At 39.9% G+C, this 23129-nt stretch overlaps 1 protein-coding gene and 1 long non-coding RNA gene across 16 annotated transcripts in view; one reads left to right on the top strand and one right to left on the bottom strand.

Moving 5' to 3' along the window:
* Positions 1 to 23129, top strand: part of Nme7 (NME/NM23 family member 7) — a 192535-nt gene that overhangs the window by 149789 nt on the left and 19617 nt on the right. For all 15 annotated transcript variants that reach the window (XR_015449514.1, XR_015449522.1, XR_015449516.1 and 12 more), the window contains one exon: positions 469 to 576. Coding sequence is in view for 6 of the 15 variants with exons in the window: in XM_087206893.1 (XP_087063019.1) it covers positions 469 to 576 (108 nt within the window). In the remaining 9 variants the exon portion in view is untranslated. The remainder of the gene's footprint in view (positions 1 to 468; positions 577 to 23129) is intronic.
* On the bottom strand, positions 572 to 21194 carry LOC147829126 (uncharacterized). The gene is made up of 3 exons (XR_015449527.1): positions 20920 to 21194; positions 5379 to 5566; positions 572 to 1700 (listed from the first exon to the last, which is right to left on the bottom strand). It is a non-coding gene; the product is annotated as an uncharacterized LOC147829126 (long non-coding RNA).

Raw genomic sequence — 23129 nt, 5'->3', positions numbered from 1 at the left:
ACAACATGGGTTACAACTGGAATTTTAGTTTTAACTTACAACCAAAGTTTTGAGTTATGGCCCAAATGGTGGCCAGTTGTGCTTCCAGATGGCCTCAGATACAGATTTAACCCTTGAAGAGTTCTGGAAGGAACAGGACAACATCCTGACCTGTGTGGGGTTCACTGAGAAATCCTGGGCCAGTGTCTCTAAGGACACTGAGATCTGCCTGGAAGAAAGTGTGACCTAAAATTATACAGGAGAGAGACATTGGAGGCAATTGACCAACTTGAGTTACAGCCAGCTCTTGGGAACGAACTGAGTTTGTAAGTCAAGGGTCCACTGTAAATTCATGCTGTTTCCAGGAAAAATCAGTACCCTCAAAGTATAACATGTATTTTAGAAATAAAATAATTCAAGTGTTTCATATAGCTAGTGGTTTTCTTACTAATACCCTATACTAACTCTCTGTGAATGTGTATTTCATAGGAAATTGCCCGACATTTACGCCCTGGGACCCTCAGAGCAATCTTTGGTAAAACTAAGATCCAGAATGCTGTGCACTGTACAGATCTGCCAGAGGATGGCCTCCTAGAGGTAAGATAAAGAAAGGTAGACATCTTCTTTATATCAAGTTCATGAATTGTCTCAGCAGTTCTGGCATGTAAGAAACCACTTAATATTCTTGGATTACACTCTTACTTGGCCATCTGATACCTGCAGATGGCAATTTTAAAAGACCAAATTGTAGCAAAGCACAGTGTTCTTCTCCTTCAGACTCAGCTACTGAGAGGCTGAGGCAGGAGTTTGCTTGAGCCCAGGGGTTCAAGGCCAACCTGGGCAGTGAAATGAGACCCCATCTCTTAAAAAAAAAACAACGTAATTTTTCTTTTCCCTTCTTTCCTTTCCCCTACCCCTCCCACTTCCCCTACCCCTTTGGAGCTTTTCTTCTTATTTCACATTATCAATTATTCATTTTAATCATTTTAATCCTTATTTACACTTTCAGTTTCTCACACCAGAGAAACTATTTAGTATTTACACATGTGTATCCTATTTATTTCACTTAAGAGTATGGCCTCAATATGCATCCATTTAGCTATCAATGTCTCTAGTTTCTCGCTCTTTATGGCTGAGTAGTACTCCATTTTATAAAAATAACCACATCTTCTTTATCCAGTTTCCAGTTGATGGGCACTTGGGCTGTTTCCAAGCTTTCTCTGTTACAAACTGTGCTTCTATAATAGGGGTGCACATATATCACTATGGTATGATTCTTTTAATTCTTTTGGGAAGATACACAGCAGAGGAATAGCTAGGACAAATGGGACCTCTAGTCCTAGTTCTTTGAGGTATCTCCATACTGATTTCCACAGTGGTTGCACCAGTCTGCACTCCCACCAACAATGGAGAAGGGTTCCTTTCTGCCACACCCCCACCAGCATTTGTTATTGGTTGATTTCTTGATAGCAGCCATTCTTTGTGGGGTGAGGTGGAATCTCAGTGTTGTTTTCATCTGCATCTCTTGAATGACCAGTGAGGGTGAACATTTTTTCATATGTTTATTTGCTGCTTTTACTTCTTTGAGAAATGTCTGTTCATTTCAGTTGCCCATTTTTGGATTGGGTCTTTATATTTGGGGGGTCTGATTTTTTTTAAGTTCTTTATATATTCCAGATAGTAGTCCTTTGTCCGAGGTACAGCTGCTAAAATTTTTTTCCCTAAAAGGAAAAAATGGAAACAAAGTCTTTGTAAATAGGGAAGAGTGGAGGGGTGAAGGGCACACAGGTAATGGGTAAAAAATAAGAACCAAGATACATCATGTACAGGTGCAAGCACCCAATGATAAGTGTAAAAGTATTGTATACCTAAAATGTACCACTGAAAGAATTTAAGGGGAAAAAAAAAAACCAGATTGTAATATGCTGTATATAACTAGTTAATCTTCAAAAAATTGAGATATTCTTTTCTCATTGACATGTTAGTTTAAAAATAGTTTCATAAGAAACTAGTACATTAAATCACATGAAACATGTTTTTAAATCAAGTGACATATGATACGATGTGTTACGTACATGTACCATCTCCCCATGATGAATGTAATCATTAGGTGCTGCAGACATACGCTAATGAAAAATTTAAAAAATAAAGTGACACTACCACTATTATAAGTCCCTAGTCATAACAATATCCCAATGAAATTAAGAAGTCCAATATGCAATGTGATAGCATTAAAGGTAATAACCACCAATTATAGGTACTTTTTTATGTACCAAGCTCTACCATGATAAGTGCTTTCTATAAATTATTTCTTTTGATTGCCACAGAATCCTAATAGGCTAGATTATTGTGTCTGGTTTTCTTCAGGACCTTGCACTTATAAGGTAGGCATGGGACCACTGAGCTAAATCCCTGGCTTTTTTTTTTTTGGTACTGGGGCTCAAACTCATGACCTTGCACTTATGAGGCGAGTGCAGTGCCACTGAGCTGAATCCCCTGCCCCATTGTGTCTGGTTTTTTAGGAAAAGGAAAGTGAGACTCACAGAAGTGACTCATTTTTTGAAATCAGATAATAAGAGAATCATATCATAACCTCTCATCTATTTAATTACCATAAAATAAGGAGAAATGAAAGAATTCTAAAAAAAAAGTGAAAATTGATCTGATTTGGGGTTAAGAAAGTCATTTGTGGTCCTAAAGCAAAAAAACTAAAACACGTAAACCTTAAAGAAAAAATTCATATTTTTAATTTCTTACAGTTTAAAATATTTTGTGTATTAAAAGAAACTAAGAGGTAAATGATAAATTCAATTGATTATATGAATAGTCAAAAATGCTTGATACTCTTAGTACATATTATTTTAGTGATGATAATGTATGTTTTAGGTGATCAAATCTATTAGGCTCTTTAAAAATTATTTTATCTTTGAAGTCATGTATAGAAAAGCCTTCCCCAAATATTTTAACTTTGTTTTCTTACACTGTAACGTTCACACTGCCTGGAATGTATTTGGCATTTGGTATAAGGTAAGGACCTAGCTAGCTCTCACAATGTATTATACATTTTCCATCCTTTCTTGTCTTTATCATCTACTGAATACTTACACACCTGTGCCTATTTCTGAACTTTTCATCTCATCCCTATAGCCTGTGCTAGAAAACTGCTATTGTTATTATTGTAGTTTATACTTTATAAAACTTTTCTTGGTTTATTTTCTTAAATTTACTCCTCCAAATGAATTTATATATGTTCTACTAAGTTCTCTATTCCACCTCCACAAGATGCAAATAGGACCTTGACTGACATTGCAGCATGTTTATAAGTTAATGTGGGATGATGTATCTATAATACCGAGTCTCTCCAACTCTACACATTTATGCCTCTCCTTTTATACAAGCAGTAGAGTCACTCTGTTGCACAGGCATCTTGGATATAAACTATTAAATATGAATTTAGTCAGCTTTTGTTTCTGTTGCTATAGAGAATGAATTAGCACCATCGAGATTTTTTTGCTGTAATCTGTTAATCTACCAAAATTTTATCTAAATGTACCATTATATGAAATTTAGATATACTTACAAAATGTAAAAATGTAGCAGACTTTATTTTTAATTACCAGAAGGATTAAATGATTATTTTAAATTCACCTATTTTATATATACTCTCTTCACCCTGATAATGTGGAGCTGATACATGAGGTTTTTTTTTTTTTTTTTTTTTTTTGGTACCTGGGATCGAACTCAGGTCCTTGCGCTTGCGCAGCAGGTGGCGAAACTACATGAGGTTTTAATAGTGACTGCTGCCAGGGATGTAGCTCAGTCGTGCCGCGCCTGCCTGGCAAATCCAAGGTCCTGAGTTTGATCCCTGGTACCAAAAAAACAAAACAAAACAAAAACAACAACCCCCCCCAAAAAAAACCCCAAATAGTGACTGTAACTCAGTGAAACTAAAATATTATTAATCATGAAATTAATACCCATTAAAAATATTATCCAAGTATGCCCATTGGTTTGCTTATATAATTTGAAATAGATTATTAGTGCCCACAGTTTATAAAGACATTTTCTAAATGATTAACATCTTTCCAACCTGACTGCACTGTTGATTTCATTACAAACTAATGACTTTGCAGTTTAGAGAGGTAATCAAGAAACAAAAGTTGGAGCTCCCACAAGCTCCTTATGTTTGGCTGACTCATGCTTGATGCGACCTTGGACGGGTCACTTTTTCTTCCCATACCTCACTTCCCTTACCAATAAAATGGAATAGAGAATGCTAACGGAGGCTGCCAATGGAGCCAAGGATATTCTCTTAGTTAGGGATTAACTTCGTATTTGCAAATGGTTACTTGCCTTTAAGTGGAGAAGCATCATAAAACACTTATGGCCCAGAGTTTTCTCATAGGTCTTCAAAGTGAAATTCAGAGTGACCCAATGGTAAGCTCTCTCTCTGATCAGGGACACTCTTGTCTGAAAGACCTGTTGTTCATTAAGGGAACATCCTGTAGATGTAGAAGGACCATAACATTTATCACCCAATGCAGGATCCTTCTGAGACGCAACTCCAGTCGGACAAGATGCTAGGACAAGAGGAGGCGTAAACTAGCATAGTTACAGGCAAACTGAATTGTCATCCTATTTATATGGCAGGCAATGAAGAACACGTTACTTGTTCTTCATCTTGCCCTAATGTGATGGTTACTGAGCTGTGTTTATTGGCATTATATGTGTAGGGCTCCAAAAGTATGATTTCAATTTCTATCTTTTCATCATCTATCACTTCATTATATTTTTACAGCATGTGGTTATAAACCTTGTTTTATTTGCAGGCATTGTGATAGAATTTCAGAATCAAACAAGACAAGCTCTGTTCTCATAGAGCTCACAGTAATTTGAAAGGCCAAAAATCTTAGCATGAATATGAAGGTCTGATTTGCTTACATGCTGCTAGCTGTGCCAAAATCACTTTTGTGATTATAAAAATAAATAAAAGTAGTATACTTATGAGGCATCCTAGAGTGTTATTTCACTGGTAATGTTCTCTGACATTCTCTTGGTTGTAACAGTAAGGATCTTGAATTTATGTGTTAAAGCATTGATGGGAAACTATTCAGTTTCAGTAGTGACGAAATAAGTCCTAGTTGTGTACTAATGGCAAAGGATTAAGTGACATCCTGATATTGCTGGTGACAGCTAAGGGACAGCATGCATTGATGGTCTAGTGATTTTTCCACACAATTTGGCTCAGAAGTCTGCTTCTTACCATCTAACCAAAGGAGCAGCATGGCAGCAGGAATATCAAATGGAAAGTCATCTGCGTGCATGTTCATGGAAGGAGAATTAATGGTTATTAAAATGGGAAAACATGTGCATGTGTAAAGACAAAGTCCATGGCCCACCTTCTAAGAAACCATCCATGACCCTCTGTCTGCACCAGGGTCCATGTGTGGATTTCCATGGCACTTGGCTTCCCATAGCCAAAAGTCAAAATAGCTGTGTGTTTCTGCTCACGTCACTGTTGTTAGGTTTCCTTATTTCATAAAATGAAACCAGCTGAGAGTACCAGCCCCATCAGACAGTGTAGTACCTGACAAATGAGAGTAATTGTATCATCATCATCATCATCATCATCATCATCATCGTCATCATAGCACAGTGTCTGTTTGCTCATATATATTTTCAAAAGATTGTGTACTCCCTTGAAAGAGATTCCTTCTTGCCTGGCACATAAAAATTTGTCAATAAATAATTATTGGAGGAAAAGAGAGAAGAATCTGATTAAGTAAACTGTGGTTCATTGTTAGTCAAAAAGGTTGTAACCTTTTTTCTTTTCTTTTTTTTTGGGGGGGGGAGTCTTTTTTAAAAAATTTATTTATTGGTACATTTTTTAGTTATACAGTATAGTTACATTCATCACTGGGCTCTTGTACCTTTACATAATCTATCTTGGTTCTTATTTTTTCCCCATTCCCTGGCCCTCCCTTTACCCCCTCCACCCTTCCCTATTTTCAAATAATTTGTTTCCATTTCTTCCTTTTCTCATATTTTTCTTTTCCCTTCTTTCCTTTCCCCTATCCCTCCCATTTCCCCTATTCCTTTAGACTTTTTCTTCCTATTTCACAATACCAATTATACATTTTGATTCTTAGTTACACTTTTAGTTTTTCACACCAGAGAAACTATTCAGTATTTACACATGTATGTCCTGTTTATTTCATTTAAGAGTATGGCCTCAGTGTTCATCCACTTAGCTGTAAATGTCTCTAGTTTCTTGTTCTTTATGGCTGAGTAGTAGTCCATTTTATAAAAAACATCTTGTTTATCCAGTCTCCAGTGGATGGGCAATTGGGCTGTTTCCAAGTTTTAGCTATTACAAACTGTGCTGCTATAAACATGGGTGCACATATATCGCTGTGGTATGATTCTTTTAATTCTTTTGGGAAGATACCCAGTAGGGGAATAGCTGGGTCAAATGGGACCTCTAGTCCTAGTTCTTTAAGGTATCTCCATACGGATTTCCACAGTGGTTGCACTAGTCTGCACTCCCACCAACAATGGAAAAGGGTTCCTTTCTCTCCACACCCCCGCCCGCATTTGTTATTGGTTGATTTCTTGATAGCAGCCATTCTTTGTGGGGTGAGGTGGAATCTCAGTGTTGTTTTCATCTGCCTCTCTCAAATGACCAGTCATGTTGAACATTTTTTCATATGTTTATTTGCTATTTCTACTTCTTTGTCTACTATCTAGAATATATAAAGAACTGAAAAAAATCAGACCCCCAAATATAAAGACCCAATTCAAAAATGGGTATCTGAAATGAACAGACATTTCTCAGACAAAGATGTAACCTTTTTTCTTTAATAATGAAGCCTCTGTAACAGTGGTTCCAACCCTGAGGTGCACATTAGAGTCACACAGGCAGTTTTTAGAATACTGACATTCTGTCCCACCCCACAGTAATTCTACTTGTGGGATAGTGTGGTGCTGGGAATCAAATCCAGGGCCTCACACATCCTAAGCATGCACTCTACCACTGAACTACACGGCCTGAGATCCTAATTTATTTTTATTTTGGGGGTGTTTTTTTGGTTTTTGTTTGTTTTGTTTTATTTTGAGACAAAGTCTCACTATGAAGTTCAGGCTGGCCTTGAACTCACTGTGTAGCCCAGGCTGCCCTCAAACTCATGGTGATCCTCCTGCCTCAGCCTCCCAAGGGCTGGGATTATAGGCATGTGCCACTGTGCCTGGCTACTGAGATACTAACTTTTAAAAAATCAAACTTCTAGAAAAGTTGGAAATACAATACAAAAATCTTTTTCTAATGAACATGAGAGTAAGTTGCCAACATAATGCCCCGTGTCAGTAATGGGGAACCTTTTGGAGCTTTCATTGATAACAAACAGCCCGCTGCAGAGCCACTGTCTTATGCTTAACACTTTTTTTTAACATAAAAATCATTTTTTATACATAGCCACATTATAAGCATCCAAATTAGGAAATTAGGACTGATGCATTTCTATCATGTAATTCTCAGACTCTACTCAAGTCTCAGTAATAGCAAAAGAATCCAGGTCAGAACCATGTTTGTGTTTCATTTTCTTCTTAGCACTTTCGGTCTCTGTTTCTCTGTCTCTTTCTCTGTCTCTCTCTCTCTCTCTCTCCCTCCCTCCCTCTCTGTGTCTCTCTGTCTCTCTCTCTCCCTCTCTGTCCATACTGGGGATGAAACCAGGGCCTGCTCATCAGGTGCCTCAGATTTTCCCAGACTTTCATGACCTTGATACCTTTGAGATAAACAGCAGAGATGCACATTCACTTTATTCATTTATTTCTTGACTTATCAGAGACCTTTCTAGATGAGTTCTCTATAGCTCTAACAAGGTAGTGACAAATGTATTTTGCTGCGTGGTGTTTGTTACTATACGAGAGGTCTTTTGTTGGCTGTTCCTCGTCCATAAATATGAAGGAATGATGCCTCCTCTGAATTCCTGCCAGCCTTGCTGCTACCTTCTCCTTGGTGCACTTCAGCAGCACCCCTCCTCTCACCCCTGCCACTGGTGATCATGGAGATCAGTATTATTTTCTCCTCTTCCCAAGGCTTCTTTGGGAAAAAAATCTACTTCTCTGCCTTTTCGCTTTGCCAGTGTATTCTGCTCCCAGAAGCCTCTTTTTCTGATTAGCTCTATCAGAAACAACTAACCCTTTGCATGCATAGAAACTGAAGCTCTCAAAGTTGCTGAATGGATTATGGAGAAAGTCTAAGTATTTTGAATCCTGTACACCAAAACAATAGGTGGGTCATCCTTTACTCAGATATTTATGTTATTTAAAATTAAAAACATTATATTGGGGGAACAGCAGTAAGCAGGATAAGTGGCCTCTGCCTTCTTAGAGCCTACTGGTTTGTAAGAGACATTACAGTACTTGTTTTAGACAATGATGAAAATATGGGTCTTTGTTTTTCTTCCCCAAATATTCTGTAACTTTTTTTCCCAAGTAGTCTGTATTCTATATCACTTTGTGATTATAAAATAAAAATTTATAAAATGCATAAATATTTTATTGTATGTATAGTTGATCAAAACATATTAATTTGGCTATATAATTATGCATGCTATCTTGTTCTGGTACACCATGAAAAAATTAGTGAATCAAGAAGTAACTAAAAACAAACATAGGTATAGGGTGACTAAGATGAGATAATCCAGATTTATTGACCATGGTTAGCTCTGGCCTCTCCACATACTCATGGTCATAATTTATCTTTAGTTTTAGTTTCTGTCTTACAGGAAGAAGAGTTGTGATATTTACTGGTAGACTGTCAAAGAAGGAACAACTTGTGCAGACAAGAACAAACAGTTTTCTCTTGGAGATTTAAAAATAGCTTATAAATCTGGGGCTTTGATCAGGAGGTGGGAAATGACAGGAGATAAGCTCGAAAAGTCAGAGTCTTGTAAAGTCATAATATGACATCTGAACTTTATCCAGAGGCATTTGGGCTTCAACTCAGTGCTTTACACAGAGGTGTATGTGTTGCAGGATCGTGTCTAGTATGGAGAACAGACCAAAGGGGCCTCGGCAGAGGGAGGCAATCTGGGGGGAGAAAGATAGCATGGATGACTATTAAGGTAACTCAGGAGAAAATTCTGGTAGCTGAATGAATATGGAAGTACACACAGCCAGAGCAATGAGGTTCAGAAGACATTCGGGGAGCTACAACTGACCGCCCGAGCGACAAATTGGACATGAAGGATACCTATGGGCATGACATGGGGTTAAGTCCTGTCCTGGAGTGAAGACAGTGGTATGGGGATACCATCTTTATCTGTGGTACCAAAATCTGAAAGCCTCTGAAAACAAATTTTTTCATAAGTTTGGTGGCAGAGCCTAACCTAATCTTTATCAGGCTGTGTATCATTTTTGTTGAGCCCACTTTAAGTAGTCACACTGATAGAATATTAATGTATTAGATTATGGGTGGCTTCCCTGACTCCTTTGATTATTTTAAATTCCAAAACATCTAGCACTGAGAGTTTTGAGGAAAAGATGGTGGAAAATTTTGAAACAGGGTTGGAGAAAGAGCTAATCAAAGAATATAGATTTATGGATGGTGTTTAGGATTTCATTGATTTGGGAGACTGCATGTATCATACAGTTGAATTGGCCTAGGAGTGAGGTTTTACAGAGGAGTGGAATGAGGAAAGATAATTGAGGATGTTAGCAAGAATGTTGGAAGTTAGAAGTAAGGACAGATGCAATGGCAGGAGGTGTTAGAAGAAAAGGAGAACATACATGGGCCAAGGGACTGAAGGCCTTTCTGAGGCACAGACTTTGGTCCTGGGAATAGCAGAGGGAGGGGGTTGTGCTCAGAGACTTGTCACAGTTTAAAGTTTCAAAGATGGATCTTTTCATGGTGATGATTAACTTTAGGCTTTGGTGATGGAAGAGCTAGCAGTGTAGAGTACAGGTCAGTATCGGTCACTAGAAATAAGTAAGTAAAGTATAGGGACTGAGAGAGATTCTAGTGTTGGTGGCACTTCAGTCACCCAAGATCTTGGGTAGGAGGCCAGATGGGAGGGAAAATGATGATCCAAGCTGTGACGTCTCAGGAAAGTGGGTCTAAGGTATAATAACAGTAAGAAGAGTGGATGGAGCCAGATGGCACAGGCCCCCAAGAGTCAGGGACTCACACATGGTGACAAGAGGTCTAAAATTAGCACTGAGGCCAAAGACTGTCCACCTAACAGAGATGCTTCACCTGAGAACTCCAAGGAATTGATGCCTGAGGGGATGTCCAAGCTTCATTTAGAGCTAGGAGGCCTACTGTAGAGGTTCAAGATTCAGGGAGTTTACCTTGGTAGTGAGGCTCAAAGGAAGCCCGAGGGACAGTTAGATTGGGGAAGGGAAGAGGAAACCTGGAACCACGTGACAGTAGCAGGAGGGGAGACCAGAACAGCTTCCATCTTGCTTACAAAGTAGAAATTAATTTTTGGTCACTTGTAATAGAGGCCCTCAAAATAATATCTTTAAAAGATAAGAGTTGTATTTTTCTGCCCCACCACGTGAGACATGTAGGCAGGTATCCAGGGCTGGACGGCAGCCCCTTAACATTGGGGACCCAAGCTCCTCCTCCCTATTGCGCTCAGCTGTCCTTCACATGTGCTTTTCCCCTGTCATAGAACGGTCCTCAGAGCTCCAGCTACCACTTCTGTGTGGTGAGAGGAGCAGGAGCAGAAGGCGAGGAAGGCCAGCTGAGTCAACACCCTTTTCCCCTTGGAGCCTTTGCAGAAGCCAGCACCCCACCCAGCAGCTTTTTCTTATGAGTTCTTTGCTAGGATTTCACTGCATGGCCACTCCCTGTTTATAAAGAAGTGGTAAATGTACTTATTTAGTTGGGAATATTGTTTGCTTTAGCAAAATTCAAGATTCTGTTGGAAGGAAGAAAGGGAGAATGAATGTTATGTAGGTAAAAAGCAGCATCTTCTATGAATGGTCAACAAGTTGTACCTTGCTAGTGACCAGGTTCCAATAGATTGGGCCCCACTGATCCCTGGTGCAGTGCCTCTCAAGTGTCCTTCCCTCCTCAAGAGCATTTGCACCACCTGAGAATTTGGGGGAAGCGAAATTCTCGGGCCCCATCCAGCCCTGCTAACTCAGAAACCTTGAGACTGGGCCCAGGAATCTGCTTCAGGAGGTCTTCTAGGTGGTTCTTCTGTCTGTACGGCTTGAGAACTACTGCCCGGGGCCATGGTTCCAATCAGTGGATGCAGCAAAACCACCTATGGAGTGTGTGCATGCATGCACATCTTCTTAAAATTGATACATAAAGCTTGCACATATGTATGGGACACCATGTGATGATTTAATCCATACATGACCTCTCATGTGCAGAGTCTAAAAAGGTTCATCTCACAGAAGCTGGGAGAATAGCAGGTACCATGGGTGTAGGGAAAGGCTGGTCAGGAGCCTGGGGGCCTCTCATGGAAGTCTGGTTGAGTGGGTCTGGGATGGGCTTCCTGCTTCTGTATCTCTACATATTTTAATGATGCAGGTGACTCTGATGTAGCTACTATCAGGCTAGCATTTAGAAGCCACTTTCCTAGGGGTGAGGGGACACCAGACTTGAGAGAAGCCGTTGGCCTGCTCTCTGGTGTGCAGGAAAGCCTAGACCTGTGAGCCGGCCAGTCAGGACCTGTCCTGCTTTCTGGACTCAGCGTGAGTCAGAAGCAGCAGCAGCCTCACTTGGTGAATTCCATGGTGGCCCAGGGCTTTTCCATCTCCAAGGGCGCCCCAGTCTCTGCTCGGGGAGCCTGGCTTCTCTGGACAGAGCCAGCCTGGCTTGGTTGATCACCTGATTTTCTTAGGGCTGCCATGGGCCTCCCAGCGAGTGGCGAGAGGCCTGGGCTCGCACTGCGTACACACTGAGGCTGACAAGGACAGAGGCCTGGATATTTTACAGCTGGAAATAATTTTCTTCAGCCTCCTCAAATCCGCACTCACCATTTAGTCACCATTTAGCATGGTATGGGCACGTGGCTTACAAGAGTGCAGGGACCCTGCCTTGTCCTTTGGTTAATAAGTGCCTCGAGGGACTGGGCCTATCATAGACATTTATCTATCTATCTATCTATCTATCTATTTATTTATTTATTTATTTTTCAGTGCTAAGGATTGAACCCAGGGCCTTGCACATGCTAGGCAAGTTCTCTACCATTGAGCTACATCTCTAGCCCTTTTATTTTATTTTTGAGGCAGAGTCTTGCTTAATTGCCTGGGTTGAGCTCAGAGTTTCAATCTTCCTGCCTTAGCCTCCCAAGTGGCTGGGATTCCAGGCATGTGCCATCATGCCTGGCTATCATAGACTTGTATCTTCAGTCCCTGCCTAGCATAGCGCTGGCTTTTAGGCAGCATCTGTTGCATAAGCACGTGGGGGAATGTCTCATGAGTGGGAACAGTGCACCTCTCTCTACAAGGCTGAAATGTCACAGGGCCCCAATGAGGGTGATGCTCACTTTTCAGTGGCCACATCTCATTATTCCCTCTGCCTACCAGGTGCCAGAACGGTCCATGACTGCCGTATCTCCTTTCACTGCCGACCGTATTCAGGTGAAACCTGAAACGTGCATGTGGAACGCTGATGGTTCACATAGATTGTTTTTCTTCCTTTTCCCCACCCCCTTACTTCAAAAAGTCTCTACATTAACTTTAAAACATCCTAAAATAGAACAGGCACGAGGCTATCAAATTGTAGTTCATTATCATACTTAGTATTTCATCAGGTAAAGGAATCTTGGGTCATAGAACAATCTCTGTCATAAATGAAGCTCATGTTCCTAAGTTACTTCTGTTACTTTTACCCCAGGTAGTCCTCACATTACCTCAGTAATAAATGTATCTCTGCTTCCTTCATTTAGCACAGGTAGATTTTTTTTCATCCAAGGCACTTATGGATCTCTAGTAATAAAATCCTGGAATAACTTGTCCTAGCTAGTCATAATACCTGTTTTCTTTGGGAAAGTTTCTATAGACATGAATACTCTTAATTCCAGCAGTCACTATATCCCACAAAGGGAATTATACAGGTCCATAGTCCTTTCAGGACTTTAAGCACAGGCTCAGATCTAACTTCCTTCTGATCAGCTGTCTTCTCAGCCTGGAAAGTAGCAACCCTAATGGTTTATGTCTGGTTTTTTTGTTTTTGTTTTTGGTACTGGGAATCGAACTTGGGACCTTGAACTTGTGAGGCAGCCAGCGGCACCACTGAGCTAAATCCCCCACCCACAAGCCTAATGGTTTAAAAACCATTATTTAATATGATTTATCCCACTTTATACAGGCATTTATAAAATTGTTCACTGTAGGCACTAGGAAATAAATTTCGGTTAAATTCCTTTTGGAAAGATTGGCTAATTAATAACTGTGGCAAATCCATATAAAATAAATCAGTGTAGAATCAGGGGGCTAAAGTGACCTTGCAAGGGCAATCAAGAGCCTCCAGGACTTTGTCTCTGTACTTTCTCATCTCTGCACTATTCTGTTCTCAAACTTTACCAGTGGCAGAATCTCCAGGACGGCTTTTTAGAAACATGTATTTCTGGGCTCCAGAGTTTCTGATTCGGGAGAGCTGCGGTAGGGCTGGAGAATTTGCATTTCTAACAAGTTCGCACTTAACACTGTTGCTATAGGACAGTATGCCAGACTTTGACACTCCCCACCTCAAGCCAGACGACATGGCAGACTTTCATGGTATTAAGTCAAGTTGATCACTTGGTTAGTGGCTCTCAAGTTTGGAATTTCTCAGACCTGAAACATTTCCAAAAGCAAACCAAAAAGTAAACAACAGTAACAGAACCCATGTTGGGGAGAGACACAATGATCAACTTTTTGTTGTTGTTGTTGATTTTTGTTTTGTGAGACAGAGTCTCACTATGAGTTCAGGCTGGCCTTGAACTCTATGTAGTGCAGGCTGGCCTCAAACTCATGGGAATCCTCCTGCCTCAGCCTCTCAAGTGCTGGGATTACAGGCATGCGCCACTACACCTGGCTCTGATCAACTTTTTTAAATCTTCCAAATGAAGACATTAGAAAAAATTGTTTCCCATCATCAGCATCATTTTGTTTTTAAAGGATACTTAACCACCAGCAGACTTAAATTTCTTTAATTGAATAGATTCAGCTCTCCCTGCAGGTTACTTTGTTGCTGTGGCATGAAGTGCTCTGCTGCAGGTGCAGGCAAGGCAGCTACATTTTCCATGGCTAGTTCTAAAACAGTAAGCAAATCCCCTGAAAGTGCCTCACTTTTCACTGTCACTGTTCACAGGCAGTTCCAGCGTCAGTGGGAAAACACTGCTCCTTCCCAGGGTGGAGCACTCCTGCCACCGCTGGCACCACTGCTGCTTTAGACCCCCACATTCCCTACTTTGCCAGAGCATGGTGAGGGACCACCCTAGAGCAGTACCATCTGGGGAATGGTAGAGTCTGTGGGGTAATTACTTTTTCACATCTGACACGGAACACATATATCTTATTGGGTATGATGGTGCACGCCTGTAATCCCAGCACTCTGGGAGGCTGAGGCAGTAGGATCACAATTTGAAGCCCAACCTGAGAAATTTAGTGATTTAGCAAAACCCTGTCTCGAAATAAAAAATAAAAAGGGCTGGGAATGTAGCTCAGCATGAAAGCTCTAGGTTCAAAGGTCTCCAGTGGCACAAAAAGAATTTACTTTATGGGTCTCTTTGACCTATGAAACATGATATATGCTTGCTTGTTTGTTTTGTTTTTGTTGGTGTTGCTTTTGAGATGAGGTCTTGCTTTGAGTTCAGGCTGGCCTTGTACTCACTGTGCCACCTACGCTGGCTTAAACTCTTTTAGATTCTCCTGCCTCAGCCTCTGGATTGCAGACATGAGTCACCAAGCCTGTTTTGCTCTTTTTTTTTTTTTGTATCGCGGATCGAACTGAGGACCTTGCACTTGCAAGGCAGGCACGGAGCCACTGAGCTAAACCCCCAGCCCCCTTTTTTGCTTTTTTAATTTTTATTTTGAGACAGGGTCTCCCTATGTCACTGAGTTGTCGTCCTGCCTCAGCCTCCTAGAGTACTGTGATAATCCCAGAAGTTGTTGATTTTATCATGTTAAAGGAAATTGTACATATTAAAATATGCATATATAAAAAGCAAAGAACAGAAATCCTTTCTGATTGTGTAGAGAGATACATAGTTTTCTTTAACATTTGCTATTATATGTATGAATATTTTAACTATGACCAGTTGGCAAACAAAAGTAGAGCATTCTAATTTTCTACTTCAAAGGAAAAAAACAGATTTTTTCCATAAGATTGAGTCCTTCAACATAATATGAAAAATTAAAAATTAATTTATCTTCTTAATCCATGACAAAACTTTTAGTTTATTATAATAAGCGTGTTATTCACATTTTATACATTCACTGATAACAAGGTGCAGTCATCTCACTAGGTGCCATTTTGAGGATACAAATACTGCATAGTCCAACCTTTAAAGAATTGAGAGTTTGGATGGGAAAACAAGATAAATGCATATACAGAGTTAAATTAGAATGTAGAATTAAAAACCAATATATGAGAATGTTGCTAGGCATTGAGTATACAATGAAGTATCAGAAAAGTATCAGAAATAAATAGTAAGTGTGAAAGTTTAATGGGGAAGGCAGATTTTTATACACAGAGAAAAAGAGAACATGGCAGGCTAGTGATGGGAGACATTAAGTTATACAAGCCTGGTTGAAGTGAGAAGTTCCTTGAAGAGAGTATGGGAGATAAATATAGAAGTGTAAATTATATTATGGAGATTTAGAAGGTTTCTTTCTGAAGACAAATATGAACAGTAGGATAATCACGACAAAAATAATAACTTCAATCTACTGACCAATTTGTACCAGGAGCCATGCTAAGTGGAGAGTCCTCATTGTCACTATTTTATACATAATGAGAGCAAAGAACCGTGGGACTGATGACTCGGCTAGGATCACACCACCAAGTAGCAGAGAGCTGAGATTCAAACCCAAACCTGCCTAAGCCCCAAACCTATGCTTTTTCCTTGCAAACTAGAACCCTCGTGGTAATACGTTTTCAATTTGAGGGCCAATTATTGATTTATTGACAAACTTGTAAGACCACAACTAAACGAAAAGAAATTTCCATGACGGTTTACTGATGTCTACCATAGAGGAGAGATGAGGATTTGTAGGTGTGTCTAGCACCCCAGTTGCTACTTTGATTGTAGAAAATAGGAAGCCATTAAAGATCTTTGAATAGAGCAATGACCTGATACAGTTCCCAAAACTTGAACCAGGCTGCAGATTTTAAGGTGAATAGATAACACAGCAATAAAAGCTGTGCTTTCACCCTCCAATAACAGGTCTAAGGCGATGGTGGCCTAAAATGAGATCACTATCAATCTTTCACTTCAACTAATCCATTTTTATTATAAACACAGTTCTTGACCAGCACTACACATACACACACACACACACACGCACACACACAATTTTTGAATATTGTCCATCTCTTCCACTAACCTCTATGCTTTTTGAGAAAAGTGACCTTGTATTATTTTCTGTCACTGGTCACTTCCCCACTAACTGAGCACTCATTATACTTTTCTTAAATCCAATAAAATTAAAAATAATGATAACAGTAATAAGTGCTCACTTTGTGCCAGGCACTGGGCTCAATACTTGTAGTACAGAAAAATACATCTGGAATCAAACTACCTGGGTTGGAATTTCAGTTCCACCACTTACTCGTTGTTTAAGCAAGTTGGTTCAAACTTTATGTCTTGTTTCGCTCATCTTTCAGATGAGGAAATCATGGTACTTATCCCAGAGGCTAGTGGCATGATATAAATTAACATATGTGAATCAGTAAGTATAGGAGGTATTCAGTTGATTATTATTACCATCAAGTTATTATCGTAATCATTACTATTTCTTAGTTTGGCTATTGGGAAAGAAATATGTTAGGGTCAGAGGAAAAGCTGTGACTCTCATGGCATGCTAGGCCTGGTAGACCCCTGAACAAGCAATATCCTGGTAAGATAAAAGTTTAACTATAATCCCACTGTCAGAAGCAACTTCATTCTGTTTTCACCAAAGCACACACAGATCTTGTTTCAAATAATAGGTCTTTAAAGAAGACGTAAAAGAGGCCTTTATTCCTTTCATGTCACCTTTAGTGTTTGCAGAAGAAATCACATTCTCTCACAAACAATCCAGGTGTTGGCCTCAGCACCATAGCAAGCTAAACTTGCTCCTCTTATTTTTTCCTATTCTTTTCCAATCTCTCATCATACATATGCTGTTGTGTGTCACCTGGCAACAAGACAAAGTACATGGGTGATTCTCCTTTCCAGGTGTGATTCAAGAGGTAAAAGCGAGGTGAGCTAATAGGAAGGGAGTGAGCCCTCATGTTAGGTCCACATGTTAGCTGCTGTTTATTAAAAATAAAATCCAGGGCCAGGGATTTAGCTCAGTGGTTCCACCACCTGCCCCGCAAGCGCAAGGTCCCGAGTTCGGTCCCCAGTACTACCACCACCACCAACAACAAAAACAAAAATAAAATCAAAATGTTCTTCCATCGTTCCTAAGTAATGCTTATGCCTCTTTTGTAGGCTTTTACTATAATGGTCTCCAATAATGTCAGCATATTAATTTAAATTAATATGATCAATTCCTGATATTTGCCATAGTAGACAAAGTCAGGGGTCTACAAAGGCTCTGGAAATCAGAGGGGGCCAGCAGCTATTCATCCATCAGTCACAACCTCTTCGCCATCCTGCCTACCTTGTGTGCAGATAGACTAGATTGCTCTTAGGTTCTTAAATTTGTCTTTCTTAACTATCTTATAGACCATGAAAATATGTTATGGCTTAAAATAAATATTTTATCATTGAATGAAGGTGATTAAGAATCACCAAGGGACCCAAAGTCATAAACTAGAAGGAAGTGAAAAGACTGACTCATTCCAGAACTCCACAGTCTAAATTGGTAAGATTATATCATCCAATATAATACTCTATAATCGGCAGACAGAAATATGTAACTAAAATATTAACCTCTCTAAGTTAAATATTACTTGAAAGTAACAGATAATGCTCATTATTATCAAATGCTCATTAGCGCCTTTATGTGTGATAACCCTGCCCTTGGAAGAACTTCCACTGCAATGCTGGTAGTCTACTGTGTGTCTGGGCACCTTGCAGAAAAGAGCGCCTGGGGAAGGGTCTCAGGCACAGCATGTGGATGGGTGCCTGGCCCTGACCAGCTGCCAGTAAGGGAGACCGCACCCTTTCTAGCTTGAGACTTTTCGTCTCCTCACCCAGCCTCTGATATTGCGTTCACATGATCAGTCTCAAGACAGCTGGGTCACTTCACTTTCTTGGCTGGGAAAATGAGGAGGAAGGCAGAACCCTATGCTCACTGCCCTTTGCTCTCTGCAGTTTGACCCTGAATCCCTGCCTTTGGTCTGCACATTGCTTCAGTTTTTAGTCAGTGACTAAGCATTTTCTGAGGTAATAAGTTACTCTCAGATGACTGATTCAAATCTTAGGGGTTTCAAACATTATTGATGTAATCACATTCATCCTCTTTTTCACCTTCTGCTACTTCCATTTTGGTTTCAGAGTGAAGTTGTTAAAGTCACTAGTATTCTTTGTCCATTTAACAGTTGCAGGTGTTTCTGTTTTTACCACAGAAAACAGGAATAGCATAACAGAAGGAAAACATTGGGCCCAGTGTTTTCAGAAGCTAATGTACTGAGAATGCCTTGCAAATTATGTGAAGGTTTTAAAGAAACTTGAAAGGACTTTAAATCTTCAAATGGCAGTTACCTTTATTACCATGTAGGTGTTAATACAGTATATACAATTTTCTGTAAAACAATTGTGAAAGAAATTATAACAGCAGCTATTTCCTGCTTTCCTTTAACCTGAACATTCATCTAGCCACAAAGGTAACAGCTGGACAAGGTGCTTGTCCATAAATAGTATGGATCTTAAAGTCACCCACGGCAAAGTTCCACCTCTCTTCTTGATTTAGGAATAAGCGAAATTCAGACTACTATAATTAATAGTTTTAAATCTCATATGAGTCAGATGTTTACTTGAGATAGTTAGGAACGTAATATAGTCAGTCATGTTAATAGCTCAGTCTACAAGATAGCTCTGCTAGGGAATTTATGTGTACTAATTTTGTTTTGTGATTTGGTTTGGGTCTTTTTGAGAGAATCTTGCAATGTAGTTCAGGCTGGCCTTGAACTCACTATGTAGCTCAGGCTAGCCTCAAACTGGCTGTCTGTAATCCTCCTGGCTCAGCCTCCCAAGTGCTGAGATTACAGAGGTGCACCACTATGGCCAGTAGAATTTATTTGTCATAGATAGATAGATAGATAAATAGATAGATAGATAGATAGATAGATGATAGCAATATTAACTAACAGTCAGGGAGTCCTTACCATATGCCAAGCATTGTTCTAAGTATTTTATATACATTAACTTATGTTGCTCTGTCAGCAGCAAGAGGCCTCTGAGCTCTTAAAAAGGATTAGGGCAGGTTGGGTAATCACAAAGGATTACTTTGATTTTGCTGTGCTTACTGACAAAGGAGTGTAGTCAGTATTTGTTGAATGACTAAGTATATAATACCCATTTCCCCTTTTCATGGTAATGTGTCATGTAGTTACCAAAATCACATGTATTTTATCCTCTGTTCCCAGTGTTCTTATGAATACTTCCGTTGAAGCATTTGGCATGTTCTTTCTGTTGTTCTCCCTTCAGTGTGAGTTCCTTGATCATGTCTTATACTTGTACCCCGAGGGCTTAGCACCTGATTGCCAGTAACCTGATTGATTACTGACAGATTGTTGTGGGATGAAAGGAAGGAGGAAAGCAGATAGGCATAGAGCTGGTATCTCTGTGTGTCTGTCTCACATTGAGTAAGAAGTCACCGGGTTTCATTATTTGAAACCTTAGAAATAAATGTAAAGATGCTATTGCTCGACTTTGATATTGGCCCCCTGGTTTAGCCCCTGGGAAGAGGCCAGGGATAATAAAACAATGACCCCACCCAATTGTGTTGCATAGTTATGGCATCCTCAGAGGGCTTTGCCTGTGCGCTTGGTGGTTTATCTGTGATTATTATTTATACAGAATACCTGTGTGGATGGCTCCAAATCACTGCGGTATCCACATTTCCATCTCACAGTATTAGATGCGGGCTAAGAAGTCTCTGTTGGAAATGATGGCTGATTCTTTGAAAAACCACAGATTTATTATGTATTTGAGACAATTGTGAAGTACAGGGTTTTCTCCTTCCCCTTGCAATGTTATTAAATGCCATATCTCTCTACTTTCCACTTTCCTCTTCCCCCAAGCCCAATTGTGCTGGATATCATTTTTCTAAGAGTTTTTAAAATTCCATTTTTCTATGATAATTCTATATTTGTTTTTAAAAGCACATTGACATATATGAAACCTTCTTAGTGGTTTCCAGTCTTTTCTTTTGTTTTTTTGTGCTTTCCCTGTCACGTTACCTACAGAACACAGCATTCCCCATCAGTTGTATTTCTCATGACTGCAGTGGTTGGAGAAGGAGCGCAGGCTGGAATGAGGCTGCCTGTGAATCTCAGCGGGTGCTTTAAAAACCTCTTCTCCTGTAGAAGCTTCTGATAATATTTCTGCCTGATTCCACCCCACCACCCGTGCTCCTCTCACTCCCTTAAGACAACAAATGAATCCGGCAGAAAAGAGAGGAGTTCCATAGTAAATGAAGACAAATGTGGGAATCGATCAGCTCATGATATTCTACCAGTCACCCTGGAAAAGTCCATTATGCATCATGCTTATACTCTGTTATGCAATGAATGGTAATCTTTCTCAGGATAAATACTTGGTCCCATTTGGCACCCACCTCAGAGTTGCAAATAGCTTCATCTGCTGGGTAGATGAATCACAGTTGCAGGTTTAAAACAACAAAAACATAATTCCTTTGGTTGGAATATCATGTAAATAACTTTCTGTGCAAAGTTCTCTCCTGTGCTTGTTACACATTAACTTTGCAGTTACCATGCATTCTCCATCGAAGAGCTAAGATCTGTTGCTTACAAGTCATGGCCAAGTGAATCATAAAAGGTACAGCAGGAGGATGGAATACAGCTTGACTTAACCCACTGCAATGATAGAATTTCCAAGGATTGCCTTCAAATTACTTTAATACTGAGGATCCATTGTTCTCTTGGTGACATGATGATTTTCTGAAATAGAAGCCCATATTGACATTGATATCTTAGGCTGAGATATTTTTTAGTCATTTTATTAGGAGTTAAATATCTTTGTTGGATGTTCTGCTGTTTTCACAGTCTTTGTTGACACTTAACACTAGCAAGTATTCAGTTTATTTAATGCATTCCAGTTTGTCTTCTGGGTTAAGAGATATTATCTGTATATTTTCTTAAGTCTTCTCCATTGTTAATTTTTGGTCCTCTAGACTTAGTGTATGTTTGTTGAAGGCCTGTGGATAATTTTCACATCAGGAGGTAAATGCTAGGAGCCTGATCCTCATCCAGTATGATGGGAGCCCGCACAGGTTGCTCAGTTCCTAGCACAAGAATCAGATGAGGCTCCCAGAGGATTGGAGAACTGCTTTTAAAAAAAAAAGGAGTATTTCAGGAGAGGAAATGATGTGTATGGTAAGAAACTGTACAGTTTGATATGGAATGGCAAATGAGCATAGAAAGGTAGCTAAGGCTCAAGACGCAGTGGTTTTATGCTACATTTCATGCCATAGACTAACTCCCTGAAATTGTTTGTAAAATGTTGTGAATATATAAATTTTCTTGGTTTATAGTTTATATTAAGTCCCAGAGTGATCCACAATCCCAAACTGTTCAGAATATTTACAGTGAAAAGCTTTACATGAATGACCGTACCATTCACTAGTTAGAAGGAAGTAAAGTATTACTATATTGATATTTAATATCACAAGAAATCTGATGCACAGTACTATGTCATTTTAACAAATTGAAGTCACCAGGAAAACTTCTGTCACCCAAACTAAACTATAAATTCATTCACTGAACATTTCATTGAAACATTACTAAATACCAGACAGTGTGGTAGGCTGAAAGGAGACATCAGTGACCAAGAGACACATCCCTGTTCAGAGCTCATAGTCTAATGAGGAAGAAGGTATTAGTCAGTTATCACAAAAAGAAATGAGTGAAAGCTGGGCATAAGCGGCACATTCCTGTAATCCCAGCATTCAGGAGGCTGAGGCAGGAGGATCGCTCCAGTTTGAGGCCACCAGCGATATATAGTGAATTCAAGGCCAGCTTGAACTACATAGCAAGATTTTGTTTCAAAAAAAACAAAAACAAAAAGAATAAAAGGACCAAGAACCAATCTGATTAGTGCCGTGTGGTTAGACAAGGTGTAGAAGGGGAACCTGGTCCAGATGGGGGCCAGGGGGTGGGGTTCTTGAGCAGATGATGTTTGAACTGAGACCTGAAGAGATGAGTAAGTGTCTTACGGTAAAGAAGGTAAAAGAGACCCCTGGCCCTTGAGAATAGCATATTCTAAAGCCCTGGTGCAGGGAAGTGAACAGGGAGCACAGAGTACAAAAGGGAGAGTAGCCTGAGGTGACCCTAGAGGGACAGGCTGGGCCTCATGAGTCTTGTGTGCTGTTTTAAGAAATGGATCTTTATCTTAAGAACAACAGGAGCCAAAAGGTGGGGGTAATGAATGCTGACATGATCAGATTTATGTTTTGAGATCTCTCTCAAGTTAACATGTGGAAAATAGACTAAAGGAACAAATTGGGAAAGATCTGTTAAATAATTTATTAGTATAACAACTGAAAAAACATCTATACCATACATTTTAATTTGGAACTTGTTATTAGTTCAAAAGATACACTTTAGTTTCTCTGTGTGGAAAATGATGAGGCTGAACTGGTGGTTCTCCAGTGCGAACCTCCCCACAGAGGAGTGAAACATGAATTTTCTGAGACCTAGGGGAGGCGCTGCAGGTCCTGAACCGCTTCCTGTGGGCTCCAGTGTACCCTGCAAGAATTCTCATTTTCTAGGTTTGCCACGAGGGGGAAAGACTGAGGAGCCTTGCTCT

The sequence above is a fragment of the Heterocephalus glaber genome, unplaced genomic scaffold (genome assembly GCF_053883595.1).
Source record: "Heterocephalus glaber isolate CG9 unplaced genomic scaffold, H.glaber_assembly_v1.0 deba00000738, whole genome shotgun sequence".
NCBI lineage: Eukaryota > Metazoa > Chordata > Mammalia > Rodentia > Bathyergidae > Heterocephalus > Heterocephalus glaber.
This window is presented reverse-complemented; position numbering and strand designations above follow the sequence as displayed.